The sequence below is a fragment of the Antrostomus carolinensis genome, unplaced genomic scaffold (genome assembly GCF_000700745.2).
Source record: "Antrostomus carolinensis isolate BGI_N321 unplaced genomic scaffold, ASM70074v2 scaffold13845, whole genome shotgun sequence".
Taxonomy (NCBI): domain Eukaryota; kingdom Metazoa; phylum Chordata; class Aves; order Caprimulgiformes; family Caprimulgidae; genus Antrostomus; species Antrostomus carolinensis.
The window spans coordinates 127470-145671 of NW_010315826.1; the positions used below are offsets into that span (position 1 = coordinate 127470).

Here is an 18202-nt window from a genome sequence, read left to right on the forward strand (position 1 = left end):
GTCAAGTTGTGATTGTGTGTTCAGGTTCACAAAGATCTGTAGCTGGGCCAGCTTGTTGCTAAAGTCTTCACACTTTTTTTAATGCTTTGCCAAAATAAGGAGAATCTTTTTGAAGTATTTCTGAATCATTCTTGCTGTTGTATATATTTCCCCATACAGTCTGCCTCTGTTCAGGTTGGTTTTTGGGGTTAGGGTTTTTTTTTTTTCTTTTCTTTCCTAAATATGAGATATTTTAAGATGTTTGGGTTTTTGTTGTTTGTTTTTTTTTTTTTTTTCCCCCATCCTGTTTTTAGTTTCCATCCAAACAGATGATGAAACATTTTCCTGCTGGGGTCTCTTCTCTCTTCTGTCTTTTTTTTTTAATTTTTATTTTTCAGAGAGTTTACTAAGAATATTCAACATACTTTCTTTCGCTCTGTCTCATTTCATTACTCACAGTTGTATGCCTGTGGCTAATTATACTCCTCCACTGCTTTCTTGGTGTTTGTATCCTTCATGTACTTACATATGGTTATCAAGTCCCCATCTTGCTTAGCCAGTCTGTCTGGCGTTTGTGACTTGACATAGACTTTTATTCCTTCCCGATTCTTCAATTGCTTTGCCTCATCCCTTTTCTCTAGGTGGTTTGAGTCTTCAAACTGATGCTCTAGACCTGCTTGCATCTGGGTCCTGGAGGTGATACTTTTGCTCATGTAGCAGTTGCTTTAGCTTTTGGCCTTTTTACTGTACTTCAAGTTCATATGAAATACCTCCCTAAATCTGTGCTGGTATTACCATCTATGTATATCTCCCCACTGAATCTCTCTGGTATGTTCCCTGCATGTGGGAGTTTAGAGTGAAATGAGACTCATTTTGTCTTTTTTGTCCATATTGCTGTACTCCCCAAGTCTCTTTATATTGTATTTCTCGCAGAAAAGCACAAAGAAATCTATGCTGAAGGAATACTAATGTAGTGAAGTAAAACATCCAAAAGTCATTAAGTTGTGTGTAACTGTACTTCTACAACTTTTAATGTGTGCAATATGATGATCTTGAATTATAGGGTGCATCACAGTTTTCCTCTTCCTCCTTCAGAGCACAGATGAGGCGTTATGTACAGAACAAAGCAGTTGAGCTATAGCAAATTGTTCTCATTTTTAACTGAAGAAATAGCTGCCTCATTGCTCTGTGTGGCATGTGCCTCCTCCTTGCTCAGTCAGTTCTTGATTATCATCATTTGTGTGACACCCCAAAGTACTGTGGTGCTTGAGTCCTTCTGGAGCACTGGTTCCCTGTTATTTGTGTAACATACAAAGTGGTGGGTAGGTGTCCAGGCGGAAAATTTGGTGTTGCATGTGTGGTAGAGCTGCGAGAAACGGATGCAGTTTTAGCCCATTCTTCACTGTTGTCTGGGCGGTGTCCTGTTGGTATCTCCTGACCTGCATCCTCGGGCTCACTTTGAGAACGCTGGAGAAGTTTCCACCTTGAAAAGCAGACACAATTCTTTTAGGTTCCTTTGTGAAAAGATACTGTTATGTCTCCAGGTCTGATAAGGACATTGGTTATGCACTCAGCTTACCTTCCTGCCCTGTAACTTTGTAGAGAGTCTCTTAAGGGTGTTTTACAGCAAATGCGGTGTCAGTCGTCGCACACAACTAAACCTGGTGTTCTGTGGACGTCCAGGGGTTCCTGAAGGGAATGTTTTTGTGCTGGTTAGATACTTTGGGTTGCAAAGTAGCTTAAACCTAAAAAGTGGTTTTAGTGCAATATTTTTGTCCCTGGTTTAGAATGGGCAGGTTTACTTTGGGGATGTTTTCTTCACCATGCTGTTCATGGCTAGTGACCCGCGTGACATTTGCTTCAGTTTAGCTTCCAAAAGAGTTCATAGAGGACCTGAGCTATTCAGTGCTGGTTTGAAATTCCTCTTGACTCTTTAAAGTTGACTGCTTTTTCTAATCTCTTTGCCATCTCCTGTGGGACGTACTCGTTGCCAGAATTTCCTAGTACCATATGAGCTGTTGGTATTCTTGGCTCTGTTTTAAATGAGTCCAGCTTTTTCTGCTTGTCTGAAAGAATCAAACCATGTCAGTTTCAGAAATGTTCTCAAGATTGCCTCTTTTCCATCCACTGGCCCTATGGCAAAATCGGCTCTATTTAAATGAAGTTTGCTATTTTTTTGTTGTGCTTCCCTGCTTTCTAGTTTTCTGCCAGGCTAGCATTCAGTAGTGCTAACACTGAGTTTGGAGCAGAGGCAGGAGTTTAGCTTGCTGAACTCAGAGCTGTTTTCACAAAGCCATCTGGAGTGCTTAACCCCAGCCTCCTTTTGGGTTATGTGGTCTAAGGTTTATAATATTGCCAGGACCAGATGCAGAAGTAGCAATGAGAATGTCCATGTATTTTTGAAAAACCTTCTTCTCCAGTGTCTAGGCTCCCAACTGCAATATTAGTTGTGAGATGCTTGCCAAAGCAGTGAGATTACAGGAGGCCTTCAAATGAAGGGACTCGAGGTCATCTGGTGCACAGGAGGTAATTCCAGATGCAAGAGAGAGCAGCCTGAAGAGGAATGAGATTGTTGAGGCAAGAGACACACTAAGAGTCTTAAGAGTAGTAGTTGGTTGGTTGCTGTTGGACTTGATTTTACCAAAGCAATACCGACTCTGTATCTATTTAGCTTGTTACCAAAGCAAACCAACGTTCTTTGGTTAATAGCTACTTTCTGTCTTAGGCTGCCTTTCTGTCCCAGGAAAAGAAGCCTTTAGCATTGGTTAGAGACAGCGGTTCAAAACTGAGTAACACTGGTCTTCTAGGGGTTAATCGAGCTTCAGCTAACACCCTGTCACCTTGCTTTGAATATCTGGTTGTCTTGTTGGGGAAGAGCACCTTGCTTCTGAAAATGGGAGAGCTGAACCACTGGGAGAGGCTTTTTTGTATTTTCAATTTCAAGAGAGTGACAGCTACCAAGACTTATAAAATTTTAAAACATTCCAATTTAAAAGGCTTTAAATATTGAATGCAGACAACTTTTCCATAGGCAGAGAAACCATGGAAAGAGGAAGCCGTCAAGTTTGATCCTGTTAAGGGCCAAAGGTGCTCTATTAACTTTGGAGGGACCGACAGCAGTCTTGCATAAGAAAATCTGTCTTTTCTACCAGATGGTAAATTATTATAGAGCACTAAAGAGTTGCAAAAAGATCAAGTCTATAAAGCATCTGGTACGGTAACAGACAATTCATCAGTTTTGCATGATGCACATTGTATGTATCTCATGGGCTTGAGAGGAAAGTTATAAATCTGTCAAGCTTGAAACTAGAGAGAAGCTTGATCACATTTGCTGAAAGAAGAGAGAAATTGAGAGACAGACCTATTCTTTAGCTGAGGTTTTTGTGTTCCTGAGAGTTACTCCTGAAAGAGGGCTGTGGAGGTGCCATTCACAGGACTTCTGAGCAATCTGCACTCAAGATACACCATTAGATCAGACACTTTGTTGTTAATGGAAGTGAATGAAAGAGGAAAAGCTCTCTGAAAGCTATTCATCCCCAGTCTGGTCTGATACATACCTAAGATGTTTTCAGCACCACCTGTAAAACTTGTTCTCTATCCTAATCTGAGAGAGTTTGACACACATCATTAGTTTTGACACAGTAATTTCATCCCTTGGTGGTTGTTTTGGTTTTTTCCCCTCCCCCCGCCCCAAGAGTAGCATCTTAAGATTCTGGCTGCTGTTGAGCCAGTTGTAATGCTGCTTAAAGTGTGCTTCAGTGCATTCGCTTCTCTGGGTTGCACAAATTAGCACCATACACAAAGAATTTAGAGATGTAATCTTCACTCTTAATCCAGGCACTTCTTCCCATTCCCGTGTGGGCCATATCTGGAGAGCTGGCTAACACCAGGCAAACTGCTTGGGAACTGAATGGAGTTTCCCTGTTGGAATAGAGCTTATGCAGCTATAACTATCTGTCTCTGCACTGTAAGACATGTTAATGGTGCTTTCAGTAATTTTTTGGCAAGAGATGACTGAGGATATGGAGGTTGGAGATCAACAAAGAGAACTGAGTGTGCGGCTGGTAGGAAAAGCCGCTTCTGCAGTATTCAAAATCTTGCTACTGAGCTTACTTGGATTTATGCTTTCTCATTGAGATAATAAAAGCAGGATGAGATTATCAGTATTCTCTCTGCATCTAGGTTAGAACCAGGTTATTTTATAAAGTATTTTCAGATGTCTTGGCTGTAGAAGACATTGCATAAATAAAGATTTCTCTGTGTGATATTATAACGTGTGAAAAGATTTACTGTGCAAATACAATAACAGAATGTAGAAGAATCATGATCTACTGTTTGTTAGTACATGTGATGTAAATATTTGCCTAGGTAGATTCTCTTGAGAATTTCTTGTGGATTTCCCTCAGCACTGCATTGCTGGCATCCTTTGAGCAGGATGTTTTTGTCAGAAGTAAACAAGTTCGTAACATGTGATACTTACTTCCATCAAAAGCTTGCTGGTTGTCAAAAAAAAATAAAATATCCGAAACACACAGACACTTCCTCTTCCAAAAACCCAGCAAGATTCAAAAATACCTTTGTTGGAGCAGTCTTGAACATGTTTCTGAAATGTTGGCCAACATGAATAGAGTGGTGGGTCGTGCCACATACAGCCTGTGCACTTGCAGATACTTTGCTTCTAGGATACTCACAGGGTCCACCTGGGCTGGCATCTACCAGCATGAGATTTTTTTTCACTATTAATGCTGTATTGACAACTTTTGGTAACTCTTGCAGCTTAGTGAAGGAGAATCTCATCAACTTTTGAATGACTCTTGAACTTGTGTTGAGATGCCCAGCACTGAAAGAGGGAGCCTGTATCCCTGCTGCATGTTGTCACTTTGAGGGAATGGAGCTTGCTAACTCCTCTAAAATCCATTGTAACAGGCAGACCTTGGACTTTCAGGTGAAAGTAAAATGCATATTTTCTCATGAAAAGATAAAGAAAGCAGATATACAGAAATTGCATTATTTTTAAATACCTGCCTTTTTTGGTTGGGTTTCAAGGAATTTTCTGTACTTCTGTATCCAAGCAGATGCCCAAGTTAAGCACATTTCCAAGATAATTTGCTTTGTTTTGGAGAAGGAATATCAAATCCTCAATCTTTTTAGCCAGTCCTCCTCTCCATATTAGGGAGGTTGAAGCTTAGGTGTTTGCTTTGGGTAAAGCTTCTCTTTATAGAAACTTTTCTTACTAACCTTCTACTGGGACTCTGGTAGCCCTGTGAACTGTCAGGTGATTCAGTTCAGCTTCTGTTTCACCTGCTTGGACCTGTTGAGACTTGTTTGATGTACATCAGCCTAGCTACAGCAGCTACAAACGACAAGCGTAGCTTGGCCCGTTCCATATATGCAATCCACCCTACATATGCAGTCAAGTATGTCTCTCTGGGGCAGGTGAACGAGGAAAAGTTACATGAGCTTAAGACTATTTCTTCTATTGTAACATGCAACTTTGGGACTATTGATGTAAATAACAACTGAAGGATGTATTAATAGCCCATAATAGAGACTGGACGTTAAGTTATACTTGGAGATGAGTGTGCGTTTATGCCTCATGACCCTTGAAAACAGCTTGTTGGATTTGGGGGTATCAATGTGGAGCTATGCTACTCAACAGCAGAGATAGTTAAATTTCACTTTAAAAGTATCTATCTTTACAACATAGTTTGGTTTATCAGCAGTTAATCTGTGTGTCATATTTGATCATCTTCCTTTTCTTCTCTTGGTTTGCAGGAGTAAGTCTGTGTCTGTAACACTGGATGTACTGACCGCTTGCCTCAGACTGAAGAGGACTTGTTCTACTTTGGAATATGGTGCCTAATTTCTGCGTCCCAGTACTCACTGTGCCAGCAGCCATCCTTTGCTGCTTGATGCTGCCTTTAGCAGGAGCAGACAGTAAGTAACATTCAGTTTTGGAAAGCTTGAATACGTTGCAAATTCATTTCAACAGATATTAAACCTTCTTGGTTTGTACTGGAAACACTGAGGACTAAAGGATAACCCTGCCTAAATCTCTTCTTTTCCAGTGTGTTTAATGCACATAAACAGTATGTGTGTGAAGGGGCACGAGTAGAAGTAAAAAGGCTGACAAAATTTATTCAAGTACAGGAAGAGCTTCTGTAGTAGCTGCAAGATCAAAACCTGACAATTTGATTTCTGACATGTACAGATGAGTAAAGAAAATTGGGGGCGGAGGAAGAGAGAAGTATTGGGGTCACAGTAATCCCTGTTACTTTATTTTCTTTCTTTTTCTACCAGCTCTCGTAATTTGTAGAGTATTGAGACATCTCTCCTGAGTCAGTGGGGAACTGAGAGCTCTTGGGGAAAGGGTGTGAGTTTTTACCTGCTGGTGTAGCTCTCCTATATCTGGATTTCAGCACGTTTCCTTGTAGTTGTGCTTTAAGCTGTTGTGTCCGTGCCTGTTACCCTAATAGTCTTACAGCACTGCTGTGACTGGCTTTGATCAGACCCATCCAGGCCAAGGAGAAAGCTGTGCGCAGAAGACAGTTGTGGACAGACACGAGGAGAAACTTGGCTGTTGGCAGACTACTAAAAATACCTTAAAGTCGTCACTCCCATCAGATAAGTTATGCAGAGTGCAGGAAACCTTGTGGGTTCTTTTCATAGTCTTGTTTTTCATAACTCACTTGTGTGTATTTGCTAGGTTACCCCCAGGTATTTGTGCAGCCCCCCTCCCTGTTTTTTTGCCAGCAACCGGTTTTTCAGAACGTCTGAATGTTTCCTGTTCGCTGCAGACTCTGGCAGTTTTGAATACTCCATGCCTTTGAAAGTGCCCGGGGATCCTGGGATGCCTGAGTTGGAGCAGAGAGGTGACCGTGATGCACCTCCTGAGCTGCCACCAACCATCTGCTTCTCACTCCAGATTTAGTCACAAGGCTTATCATTAAGATGTAATTTTGTGAAAGTTAAAGGAGTTCTTGATACGTGTTGGAAGGAGCCTGGCGGAATGGAGAAAATGGACTGGGGGTCCTAAATGTCCTTGACTGAACAGAAAGGAGTAACTTTAGAGAAGCTGGAGAGAAGAGTGAAGGGAGGATGTGAAGAAAGATATAAATGCAGTACTTTTGTTGTCACTAGGGATGACTTGCACAGGCAGTGGATTATATGAGTTAAACTGGGGGCAGCAGCTGTCTCGTTCCTCAACTTTCTTCCCTGGATGTTAGTGCTGCTGGGAGATGCTTAGTCAGATCACTTTATGTCTACACATTGTAGCCCATTTTGGAGTTTAGCACAGAGTAGTATATGTTTAATGTTCTGAGATGTCTAAAAATTCCCTGAGGTTCACTATCTTTACCCTGACCCCTGCAAAGGAGAGAAGCATCACAGGTATGCAGAAGCTGGCGGAGTTTGAGGTGTCCCTAGGATAGTAGACATGGTTTGCTGGTTTTGTGGAATACTTCCACATGCTTAAATTTATCAAAATTGGCTCAATTTCACAGGCCCAGATCCAAATATTGGTGTCTTGGATGTGGAAGGCTTCTGTGTTGAAAAGCAAGCATATCTGTGCATACGTCTTTTTCTCTGGCACAGACTGACTCTGAATTACTTTTTCCTAATCTTCAAGGCAGATCTGGAGGACAGCAACCTTTTAACTGGCACAGCCACCACAGATTAACCAAGGGGTTCTTAGGATGGAAAGTGTTGCTCTGTGTATTTTAGCAAACTTACAACTTTTCTGTTATCTTACCCCACTGAATCTTGCCACTGACTCTCAGTGGCAGGAGCTATGTGGAAGGGCCCGCTCTGTACCTCTGCAGAGAGGAAAATAAAATCATCCGCAAACCCTGCATATTTCATGTCCTGCCATAGATGATGCAGATGGGCAAGATATGGTAGTGAATATGGTTTTGGGAAGTCCTGGTTCAGGAGAGAAGGAAGGTTTGGTAATACATGCACACAAGAAGGACATGGACCTGTTAGAACGAGTCCAGAGGAGGCCACGAGGATGATCTGAGGGCTGGAGCACCTCTCCTATGAAGGCAGGCTGAGAGAATTGGGGCTGTTCAGCCTCGAGAAGAGAAGGCTCCGGGGAGATCTTATAACGGCCTTCCAGTACCTGAAGGGGGCCTACAAGAAAGCTGGGGAGGGGCTTTTTTCAAGGCAAGGAGTGATAGGATGAGGGGTAATGGCTTCAAACTGGAAGAGGGCAGGTTTAGATTAGACATCAGGAAGAAATTCTTCACTGTGAGGGTGGTGAGACACTGGCCCGGGTTGCCCAGAGAAGCTGTGGCTGCCCGCCCCCTGGAAGTGTTCAAGGCCAGGCTGGATGAGGCTTTGAGCAACCTGGTCTTGTGGAAGGTGTCCCTGCTGATGGCAGGGGAGTTGAAACTAGATGATATTTAAGGTCCCTTCCAACCCAAAACCATTCTGTGATTCTATGTTCTTCCTTTTCCCCATTGCAGCACTGTTTGGAGGCAGTGGAGGGATGCATAGGCTCAATATCTACAAAGCCCTCCCACGTTTCCCCAGTTAAAAGCAACATGATAGTGGGAGCAGGGTTATCCCCGCATTGGAATTTGTGGAGTCAGTCCACAAAATCAGTTTTTATAGGAACGGTGAGGATCCAGGGCAGGAAGGAGGGCTGGGGATGGGCTGTGCTGCATCCCTGGCAGCAGGTTGCCGCTTGGCTCGTGGCCAGGTGCTCAGGGAGCACCCACAACCTGGGCTTCCCAACCTTCCCCACCTTCCCCTCCTGTGCATTGGAGCTGCTGTTGTCGCAGCACATTTCAGGGTGGCTGTGTAGCTTCCTGACAATTAGGCAGCTGGCAGATAGCGAGACGTTAACGCCCAAGAAAACAGATTGAGTACGTATGGCCCAGCGGAATTAACACCGGGCATACACTGCGATGCCTCTCCCACAATTGAGTTCACAGGAGCTGTGAATAACGTCGGGGCTGAGGAATTGAAGGGGCATCCAAAGGTTAAACGTGTGGCCATGAAGAAGAGGGGCTCGCTGGGTGCCTTGGACGGGAGCGGTGATTTCCTGGCTGCTCTGGTGGGGTGCTGGGAGGAGCAGGTGAGCGAGAAGGGGCACGTGCGTGTCAGCGGTGGATACAGAAGTGCTAATTTGGCAGAAAGCACTTTCAAATCCTCCCCAGCTTTTGCAGGCTGCAGTAAGAAATTATTAAATTTTCTCTGTGATCTGACTGTGTTTCTGTCAGGGTGACCCTAATTCCATTAGAGCAGCTCAGAGCTGATTCAGGATGGCTGTTTTACACTTTTTCCCTCAGCTTGCTTGTGGTTTTGTGTGTTGGGGTTTTTTTTTGGTTTTGTTTTTTTTTTTTTTTTTTTAATACACTCTGTGCTTCTCTGTCAGCTTTTGATTGTGCATGGGAAAAATAGCTTTGCAGATTTCATTTAATGTTCAGTTCAATTGTCAGCTAAAAGATGCTCTTTTCCAGCTTTTGGAAATAGGTCATTTACTCTAATAAAATAAAAAACAACAAAAAAATCCCCTCTCAAAACAAAATGCAGAGAACAACAGGAAAAAATCAATACTGACATCAGAAATCATCAGCAATGTGTTTTGTTGTTGGCTTCTTAAAAAAAAAAAATTAGGCTTGTTTTTGAAGTCCTGGGCCCAGCTGCCATTAGCCAAAGGAAGAGACTAGGTGACCCATCCAAAGTTTTTTTTTTTTTTTAACCAAAATATATACCTCAGTTTGTATTGCATAGAATTTCAAAGGGCTTGAGGAAGAAAACCACTTCAAAAGTGACCTTGTGGAAGGAAGGAACTAAGGCAGTGTTAGGCCAGCTACCTGTGAAGTGATACGTTGTAAACAAACAATTGGCACCTTTTGAATTCTAAAGATAGAGCAAACTTGGCTTTTGTTTGAGGGGATGGGGGAAGCTTGCAGGTGAGCTGGTGCTGGTGAAGGCAGGTCTCCGGCTTTCACCACTGCTGGTGAGCAAGGACCCTAAGTCTGAAGTGTCTCAGGGCTGCCCAGCCCCTTTAAGATATAATTGCTTTATATCTGAAAGGTGTGCATGTCATACAGGGTTTGTTTTTTTTAATCAAATATGTTTCTTGGATGCTAATTGGATTGAGGAGACACATTAAAAAAAAAGAAAATAGGAAGGTGAGATGTTGGTGCTTGTGAAGGTTGGGAAAAGGACGATGGCCTTTCTAGACAGAAGGCTCCAGCTGAGCTCTGTTTTGCCAGGGATTTTGCCTTGCACCAGAATTGCCATCTGGAGGTTTTGGACAGAAGAGCACTGGAGTGTTTGCTACCGCACTTGGTTCCCCTCCTGCCCCAGCTCTGCCATTACTATTTGTGTTCTGGGACCCAGGAGCAGTGTGGCAGGTTTTTACTCCCCGATTCAGCTCTATCTTCTTTGCTTCATATGAGTGATTCCTTAACAACAGCTTGGCTCCAAATACAGCTGCTCTGGACCATCCTGCGGGACAGACTCGCTGTTGTGCAAGTCTGGAAAACAGCCCCTTTGCAGAGCTGGGCAGCAAGCAGAGTCCTGTCCCAAAAGCTGGACCTGAGACTTCTCTGCTGCTGCCTTGCATCTATTTCTGCTTCCTGGTTTCTTTGTTTGCATGCCTGTCCCCCAATGCCGCACATAATGATTATGTGTAATTGGTACGATTGGATCAAGGTATTGCAGCCCAGGTAAGTACCGATTTTCTACAATTCCACCTTGACTAGCTTGACAAATTCCATCAGTGAAAAGAACACGTAGGATATTGTATAGGAAAACCCCTGTACCTGAGGCATTGGGGTTCCATCATTAAGGAACAGGTTGCGATATTAACCAGAGTTACTGTGCAGCTTTATTTTTGGTGTCCTTACTCTTTATATATATATTTAGGTATTAACAGATTCCTCACTTTTCCTTAAACTATCTGAATACTGTCGTCTTGTAATGGAGTGTTGCAGACATGGAGGTAGGAGGGACACTGAGAATAAATACCAGGTATAGACCAGGCAACAGTTCTGTTTCTGCGTTTATAGCCACGCTGCTTTTAGCTCCAGCACTTGCAGGAGTTACATGAATTTGGGTAACTACCTACAACAGGTCACAGCATTGTCATTTGTCTTTTTTATTTATTCTTAAAGCCAACATCACTCATCAGTCAACATCCACTGCTAGGTCAAAGGTCTGCTGAGCCCCAAATCCCTTATCCAGTAATGGTCAGTACAATGACCTATGGAGGATGCAAGAACAGCATAAATACACAGCGATCCTTTCCTGGTGTCCTCTGCTAGCCTTCAGTGACCGTGCCTCCTGAGCCCAGAGAAGTGGTGGTGTAACTTCAGACAGGGTTGCTCTGGGTTTTGCTCTCAGGCAGCTTTGAGCATCCTGTCAGTCATCAGTGGTATCCTGGGGCCAGTGGTTTGCATGAAGACCACAGTGTAGGCTCTGACTTCCACCTCTATGCCATGGCTCCTTGTTTAACCCACTTACTGCTGCTCTCCAGGGCTAAGCAATTTGCATCATTCAGACTCAAATGAGTAGACAGAGTTACTCTCTTACCTTCACAAGGGAGTTCCTGTGTTTGAGTGTCAATGCAAGTTATCTGGCCCAGCAAGAGATGCTGAGCGGCTGATATATTTTATGCACTTTCTTTGAGAGGAAGCATGCTCATTGGTTTGGTGATAGAGGAAAAACAGGAGAACTAGCTGCTTAAAATTTTAACTTCAGTGTAGATTCATAGATTTTTAAGGCCAGAAATCAGATCAGTGTAGTCTTCTACGCTGGCCTGCATAGCATAGGCTGTGTAATATCAACTAGTAATTGCTGCATCTACTTTTAACAGCTGTGGATGAGCTAGTACGTAGCTTTTAGGAGGTTATCAAATCACAATTTGAAGACTAAATGGCAGAGAATTTCCCCATCTCCTGTGTGATATGTAAAAATGGTGCAAGTAATTATTACTTCTACAAATCTGTATTTATTTCAAGCTTCATTTATGCTTTTTTTTTTTTTTTGGTTCAGACAGAGGATGTTGTGTAGCCTATGTTAGCTAGGCTGGAGACTACTGCTATTTAATGCAGTCTCCCTGAGAAGCAAGTTAGAGTGTAGGAGTTAGACAAACTCAAAGTTTGTCATTTTTGTTGTAGAAAAATGAGTTGGTCTTGATTTTTCTGATCGGAGAGAATTTTTATAGTTCTTTAGTAATCTTCCAGACTTTTCAATATGTTTTTTAAAGTCAAGGGGCCAGGACCAAGAAGAGAAGTGGCCACATCTTGCCCCAGTACAACAGCACTTTAGCCCTTTTGCCCATAGCACCGAGCTGGGAACAGAATCCTCCACAGTGACCTTTGAATCCCTTTCTGGGCCTCTGATTCCCAGGATGCAAACTCCCATTTCATTAGTGTGACCTGGGTTTTTGCTAATGAATATCTGCCCTTAAGTATATTAAAATGCATTTTGCTGGATCCCAGCTCATCCAGTCATCTGAGTAATTCTGTACAGGTAATCTCTCCTTGCTGTTATTAGCTGACTACCAACCTTGGTAAAACTTACCCTTTACTTTCCAAATCTAGCTGCAAATTACTTGCATTTATTCCCAGATGTTAATCAGTTGTGACTATTTGCAGGGGTTGCTGTGAGTATTTTAAGGAGATATTTAAAATCCTATAGTGGTGATGGTAACATTCTTTGCAGATGGAAAGCAGTGCTAGGAAACTGATAAAATAATGTGTTTTGTCACGCTGCTGCTTGCTACTAGTGGCACTGATGTCAGATGGGGGAAAAGTACGAGGTCTGCTGGAGCTTTCAGTGTTTTAGCTGAGCAGTTGTAAAAAGCAATGAAGTGGTAATAGGGATGCTTTTTTTGTTTCTTTGATTATCTGTTCGTTCTATTGGTGCTTCAGAATGATACTGTAATGTAAGATGATCAAGCTCATTTTGGTGAACAATCAAGAGTATGAAATTTGTTTGCTCAAAATGTTAGTCAATCTATTTTGATGGTGAACATGTTTGGTTTAAAAAGGGGGAAAAAAAAAAAGCATCTGTTCATGGATGCTTTTTCTCTGGTAAAATGTCTATCTTTATGTATCAGTAGCTGAAAAGCAGTGATGTACTTTTAATTGAATGCTGTATTTAGCCCCTTGTGAGAATCAGTGCTTTGTCTATGCCAAAAACAAATCTCATTTGTTTTATTGGTGTGAAAGCACTGTAGGGTGCTTACTGAAAGTTTTAAGTCATAGAAATACCTTTTGCCTTGCACACTTCAGTGGCATACAATTACTGAATTAAACCAAAGCACTTTTAATGTGGATGATGGCTTTACATTTGAATATGAATTGTAGCCTGCAATACTGGACCTTGCCCTGAATGTCAGTTATGTTTGGGCTTTCTATGATGCATCATAACATTAAGCCTTCACTATAAGGGATGCTCACATGGTATTTAAAAATAAATAATTACAGAATATATTCCATTTCATGTAGTACAGACTGGAATGAACTTGCAATCCTGTTGTGCTTTTGAGATGGCCCTTCATTGCATGTATTACTCATTATTTCTACCCCCCACTTTGGAGGTAAAGGTGAGAGTTGCTGTGCATTGGTCTCGGAAAGGATTTCAGTCTTTATATTTGAAAAAAATGCAGCTTGGAAGTGAGAAAGCTGTAGGTATATTGTACTTATACAGTGTTTAACTTAGAAGAGAGAAGATTCATTGCAAGAACTGAATGAAAATATTGTGAAATACCAAAAACAGTTAAAATACTGATATGATGAAGATGACTATGTATTTTAATCCTATTTAGTGTCAAACAGAAGCTTTTGGTAGTTTCAGGATGCAGCCTTAGAGAAGTGAACTTATCTCGTGCATTCAGCACATTTGATTTATAGAGCATTTAATAAATAGGAGGGTAAGCTAGCAGGGGGAATCAGTAAAATTTGAAGAAGAAAACAGAGAAAATGATTTTGTATTCCTATGTAAAGGACTGGGATGCCTTTGTCTAGCACAGTGTTCTCATTCTTGGCATGCCAACTACAAAGAGTTTGGTATGGCTCTTGGGAGGATGGTGAGGGTAGTGCAACACCTGGAAGGGCTCCCTTCACTCCTGTTTGGTGTAACACATAATGGTCTTGGCTGTTGACTTGTCATTTACACATGCTGTATATAGTCTTCCAGTGTGCTTTTTAATGCTCCATTACACATAGTTTAGCAGGGGTTACACAAAGTTCTCTAGTTATAACCTGTTGGTTTCAGCTTTTTATGAGTTTGTTTCATGGCTGAAATGTGCTCTGCTGAGTCTTCAGCCAAAGTTCAAGTCGGAGGGCTGTATTTTATGACTTGGACAGTTGTTTTTGGATCTTTCTGTGAAAATGTGTCTTTGGATGCTCTTAAAAACAGAGTAGAAAAATACTTTTATACCCTGTAAAACAAACTGTGATGGTATTCATGGGTCTCAAGTCCAAAATGTTGAAAACATCTGATATTACTACAGATGCACTTCAGCAGTCAACAGAAAATGGAACTTGGTTTGTTGGAGGGTGTGACCCAGAGAAAAATAACGCTGCTGAACAGTATAAAGGGGATTTCATGCTAAATCGTTAAGTGCATGAGTAAAGGATGGTATCTGAGCTTGTGTGTAACTAACTTGCCCGTGTATTCATTCTGTGAATGTAGCCAGAGCTGCTCTAGTCTCAGCCCTTCAAAGACCTTTCAGAGGTGCACAGCAGAGGCAGTCCTCCAGAAAGGGGCCTGTAACATGGGCAGAGAGAATTAATTCACGTCGACACCGTGGGGTTTGTGTTCCAGTGCATTTGTCCAAGTTTCTTGAGGCAATTGTATAAACAGAGAGTTTTCTTTGTTGAAGTTGCTGTGTGGTTGTACTGCAGGCCACAAGCGTTTGGACTTGTCTTTCTTGATGATGCCTATTGAACCTTGATTCTGCCTCAGTAAAGACATGAAATATTTAACATATTTAACCACTTAAGTTTGATTTTTATTCCCCCCTCCCACCCCCCAAAAAATGATAAGATATGCCTCTCTTTTATGGCTGCAGAGTTGTGTGCCTTTATTCTAGGAGCAGAGCATGATTTGGGATTTTTTTCACATTAAGACAGAATCCCTGGGAATATGTATTGTTCAATTGGCATCTATGCACTGCTCAATGTCTTTTCAATTAGACACACAGCCTTCTGTTGCAGATAAAGCATTTTCTTCTGAGGCAAATTTAGCTAAAATTTCTGGTGTTGTCTTTAATCTGTAGTATATTGCATGAGAACATTTCCTGTGTAATTTTGAGGAATTTAAGAAATTCCACTTAACATATAAAGAGTAATATGCAGTATACCACATGGTATTTTCCAGGTTTATGTCAAATTGCAGAAGACGCTATGAATTATTTTGTGTTATAATCATTGCTGGACTGCATCAAACTCAAGGTCTATTTCTCCTAGAATTACCCCAACATAAGCCTCCAGTGATGGCAAACAAATACTATGTGTTTTAGGGAGGTGCAAAAAGAAAGTTTCCATACTCTTGCCTTTTCTCATCCCATCCAAATTAGTTCCCATCTCTTATGTAAAATTAGAAATTGTTGTAAAAAGCTGTACTTTTATTCCTTCTGTAAAGCATTATTAATTGAACAGCTCTAAATATTGTTATATCCACATGGGCAAAGGAATAATGCCCAATGTAGATTTGTCAAGGTCAGATCAATCTAATTTCCTTTAATGACAGGATAACAGGCTTTGTGAATGGAGAAGCAGTAGATGTCATTTATCTTTAGTAAAGCTTTCAGTGCTCCCTCATGAGACTTTTTCTTGTGAAACATCTGCTCGTAGGGTGGGTATTTGGCAGTTTGGTAGCATTCAGCATTTGCAGTAATGATCTCTCCGATAGAATAGAGAACATGCTTATTAAATTTGCAGGCAACAACAAGCTGGGAAGAGCTGCAAGCATGTTGGAGGACACCATTAGAATTCAAATGATCTTTACAAATTGGAGAAACTGTCTGAAAGGATGCATGTCAATAAGGAGAAATGTGGATAGATGTTTGAAAATAGGAGTAATCAGCTACATAAATACAGACCGAGAGACAACTGCCTAGACAGCTGGTATACAGAAAAGGTCTTGCAGTGCTAATGGATCAGAAACCATACCAGACTCAACAATGCCATGCTGTTTTGAGAGGGACAGACATCACGGTGGTATGCAGAAATGAGGAGTACCATCTTGAAGATGCATTAGATAGTCTTTCTACTCAGCTCACATTGATAAGGCCTCCAATGAAACAACATCTCATCTTGAGCATCCCACTGCCACAACGGAAGGACTAATTGAGAAGTCAGTCCTCCCCATCCAGTGCTAGGAGAAGAAATAATGTGCTTAAACTGCAGCTGGGGAGTTCAGGTCAGGCACTAAGCAACACTTGCTGACGTGAAGGATTGTTGAGCACTGAATTGAATTTCTGGAGGAATTTCTGGAATCTCATACACAAACAGAAAGTGTTTTCCTTATATAGGTTTTGAATTGCTAGTGTTATTTCTTAAATAGAATGTTTCTTTGGCTTTATTTATGAAGCAGGAAGGTACAGGCTCCCAGTCTGTTTTCTCTGGGTTGCCTGGTATTCTTGGTATTTTTTTTTTTTCTGTCCTTTTTCATCCTCCTCTCAAGTGACAATCACAGTCTTCCATCTGACTTCGTAACTTTGTATGGAAGTGTTTTCCAGGCCCTTAGTCCTTCTTAGTGCCCTTCTCTGACTTGCTAGCTCTCCTCAAAAAAGAGCTGATGGGAGAATACAGGAGACACTGTGCCATTAACAAAATGAAACTTAGAAGCATCTTCTGTATGCAGTTTCCTCATGAACCCTCATAGATTTGCTATTTTTTTTTGCCCACATCTGTGCACTGATGAAAGGTCTTTCAGCTGCCTGTTACTATGAGCGGTTCGTCTTCTGAAGCCATATGGTTAATTCAGCTCTGCAAATAGTAACAAGTAGTTCTGGGTTTGTTTGGGGTTTTTTTGTTTTTTGGGGTTTTTTGGAGGTTTTCTTTTTCTCTCCGTATGGGTTAGGTATTTATCTGTAGGTAGTTGTCTGCTCTGAGACTTTTCCATGCTATACATATATGCAGAGGTCTTTGGCTGAACTTTTGGGGTTGCAGGAGCTTTGCTGACCAGGCAGTTGCTGCTGCACCAAGGCAGGGAGGTTTGGTGTGTGCACAGTGGTTGCTGCTGTGATTCACGAAAGCCTCTGTCATAGCACCAGATTTCTCTGCTGTTCTGCAGTGTTTGTCAAATATTTCTAATGAAGCTGATGTTGTTGTGCCGGGCTGTGCAACACAGTGTGTACTGCAGCAGAGGAGGCTGGAGGCTCTGCTTGTCGGACCGCTCCAGGAGAGTGATGCTGCTTGCTGTCCAAAGCAACACTGACCGGCAGCCCGTGTGAGGTGCCCTGAAGTGACTTCTGGCAGCTAAAATGCTTTGGGGGACAATTGCAAAGGATGCTGCAGGTCTTGTAAGACCTTCTGACCAAATTATGTCTTAATACCTGTTTGTGTGTATGTAAGGGAAAACATATCAAAAGTCTCTGTTGGTGTAGAATGCTTTTAACGTCAATGGTAGTGGAAAGGAAGATGTATAAGATTTTTTTTTTTTCCTTCTCCTTCCAGTAGTTATTCTTCCTATTAATAACTATGCATCAGCCCATGGAATTCTGTCTGGTAAGTCAAGTCCAAAGACTGTATGGGATGGGAGTGCCTCATGCTTCATGTTAAAATATTGTGGTTAATTCATTGCATGTTGAATTTGGATAAGAAAAAGCTATTTGCCCACCTAAGGTTTTCCTTTCCTGGTTTTCATATAAGAGCCATGTGCTTCTTGGAAAGCTTTCTCAAAAAAAAAAAAAGATCAGAAGAAATTTGTCTTTTTAATGAATTTATTTAAATCAAGATGCAGGCCATTACATGATTTTCTGAATTCTGGAAACTCTGGCCATTATGTTGGGGTGTTTTTTGCAGTCAGACTTTGGCTTCAAACTGCAATTATTTTTCACAAGACCGAGAATGAAGTCTGTTGTCTGTTATGAATAATAGAGTATGGTAATATCACAGCTATATATGCAAACTCTGCAGACTGGCAGCACAGCTGCTAAGCGTTACATTTTTAAAATATGTACAATCTTTTGTCAACAGAATTAAAACCAGGAACATTACATGGTTTGTTTCTGCATGAGGGTGTTTTGTAG

At 41.6% G+C, this 18202-nt stretch overlaps 1 protein-coding gene across 1 annotated transcript in view; it reads left to right on the forward strand.

Annotated features, from left to right (window-relative positions):
* PTPRF (protein tyrosine phosphatase receptor type F) overlaps positions 1–18202 on the forward strand; it is a 292186-nt gene that overhangs the window by 35896 nt on the left and 238088 nt on the right. The window contains exon 2 of the mRNA XM_029084975.1: positions 5755–5916. Within this exon, the coding sequence (XP_028940808.1) occupies positions 5832–5916 (85 nt within the window). The 5' untranslated portion in view covers positions 5755–5831. The remainder of the gene's footprint in view (positions 1–5754; positions 5917–18202) is intronic.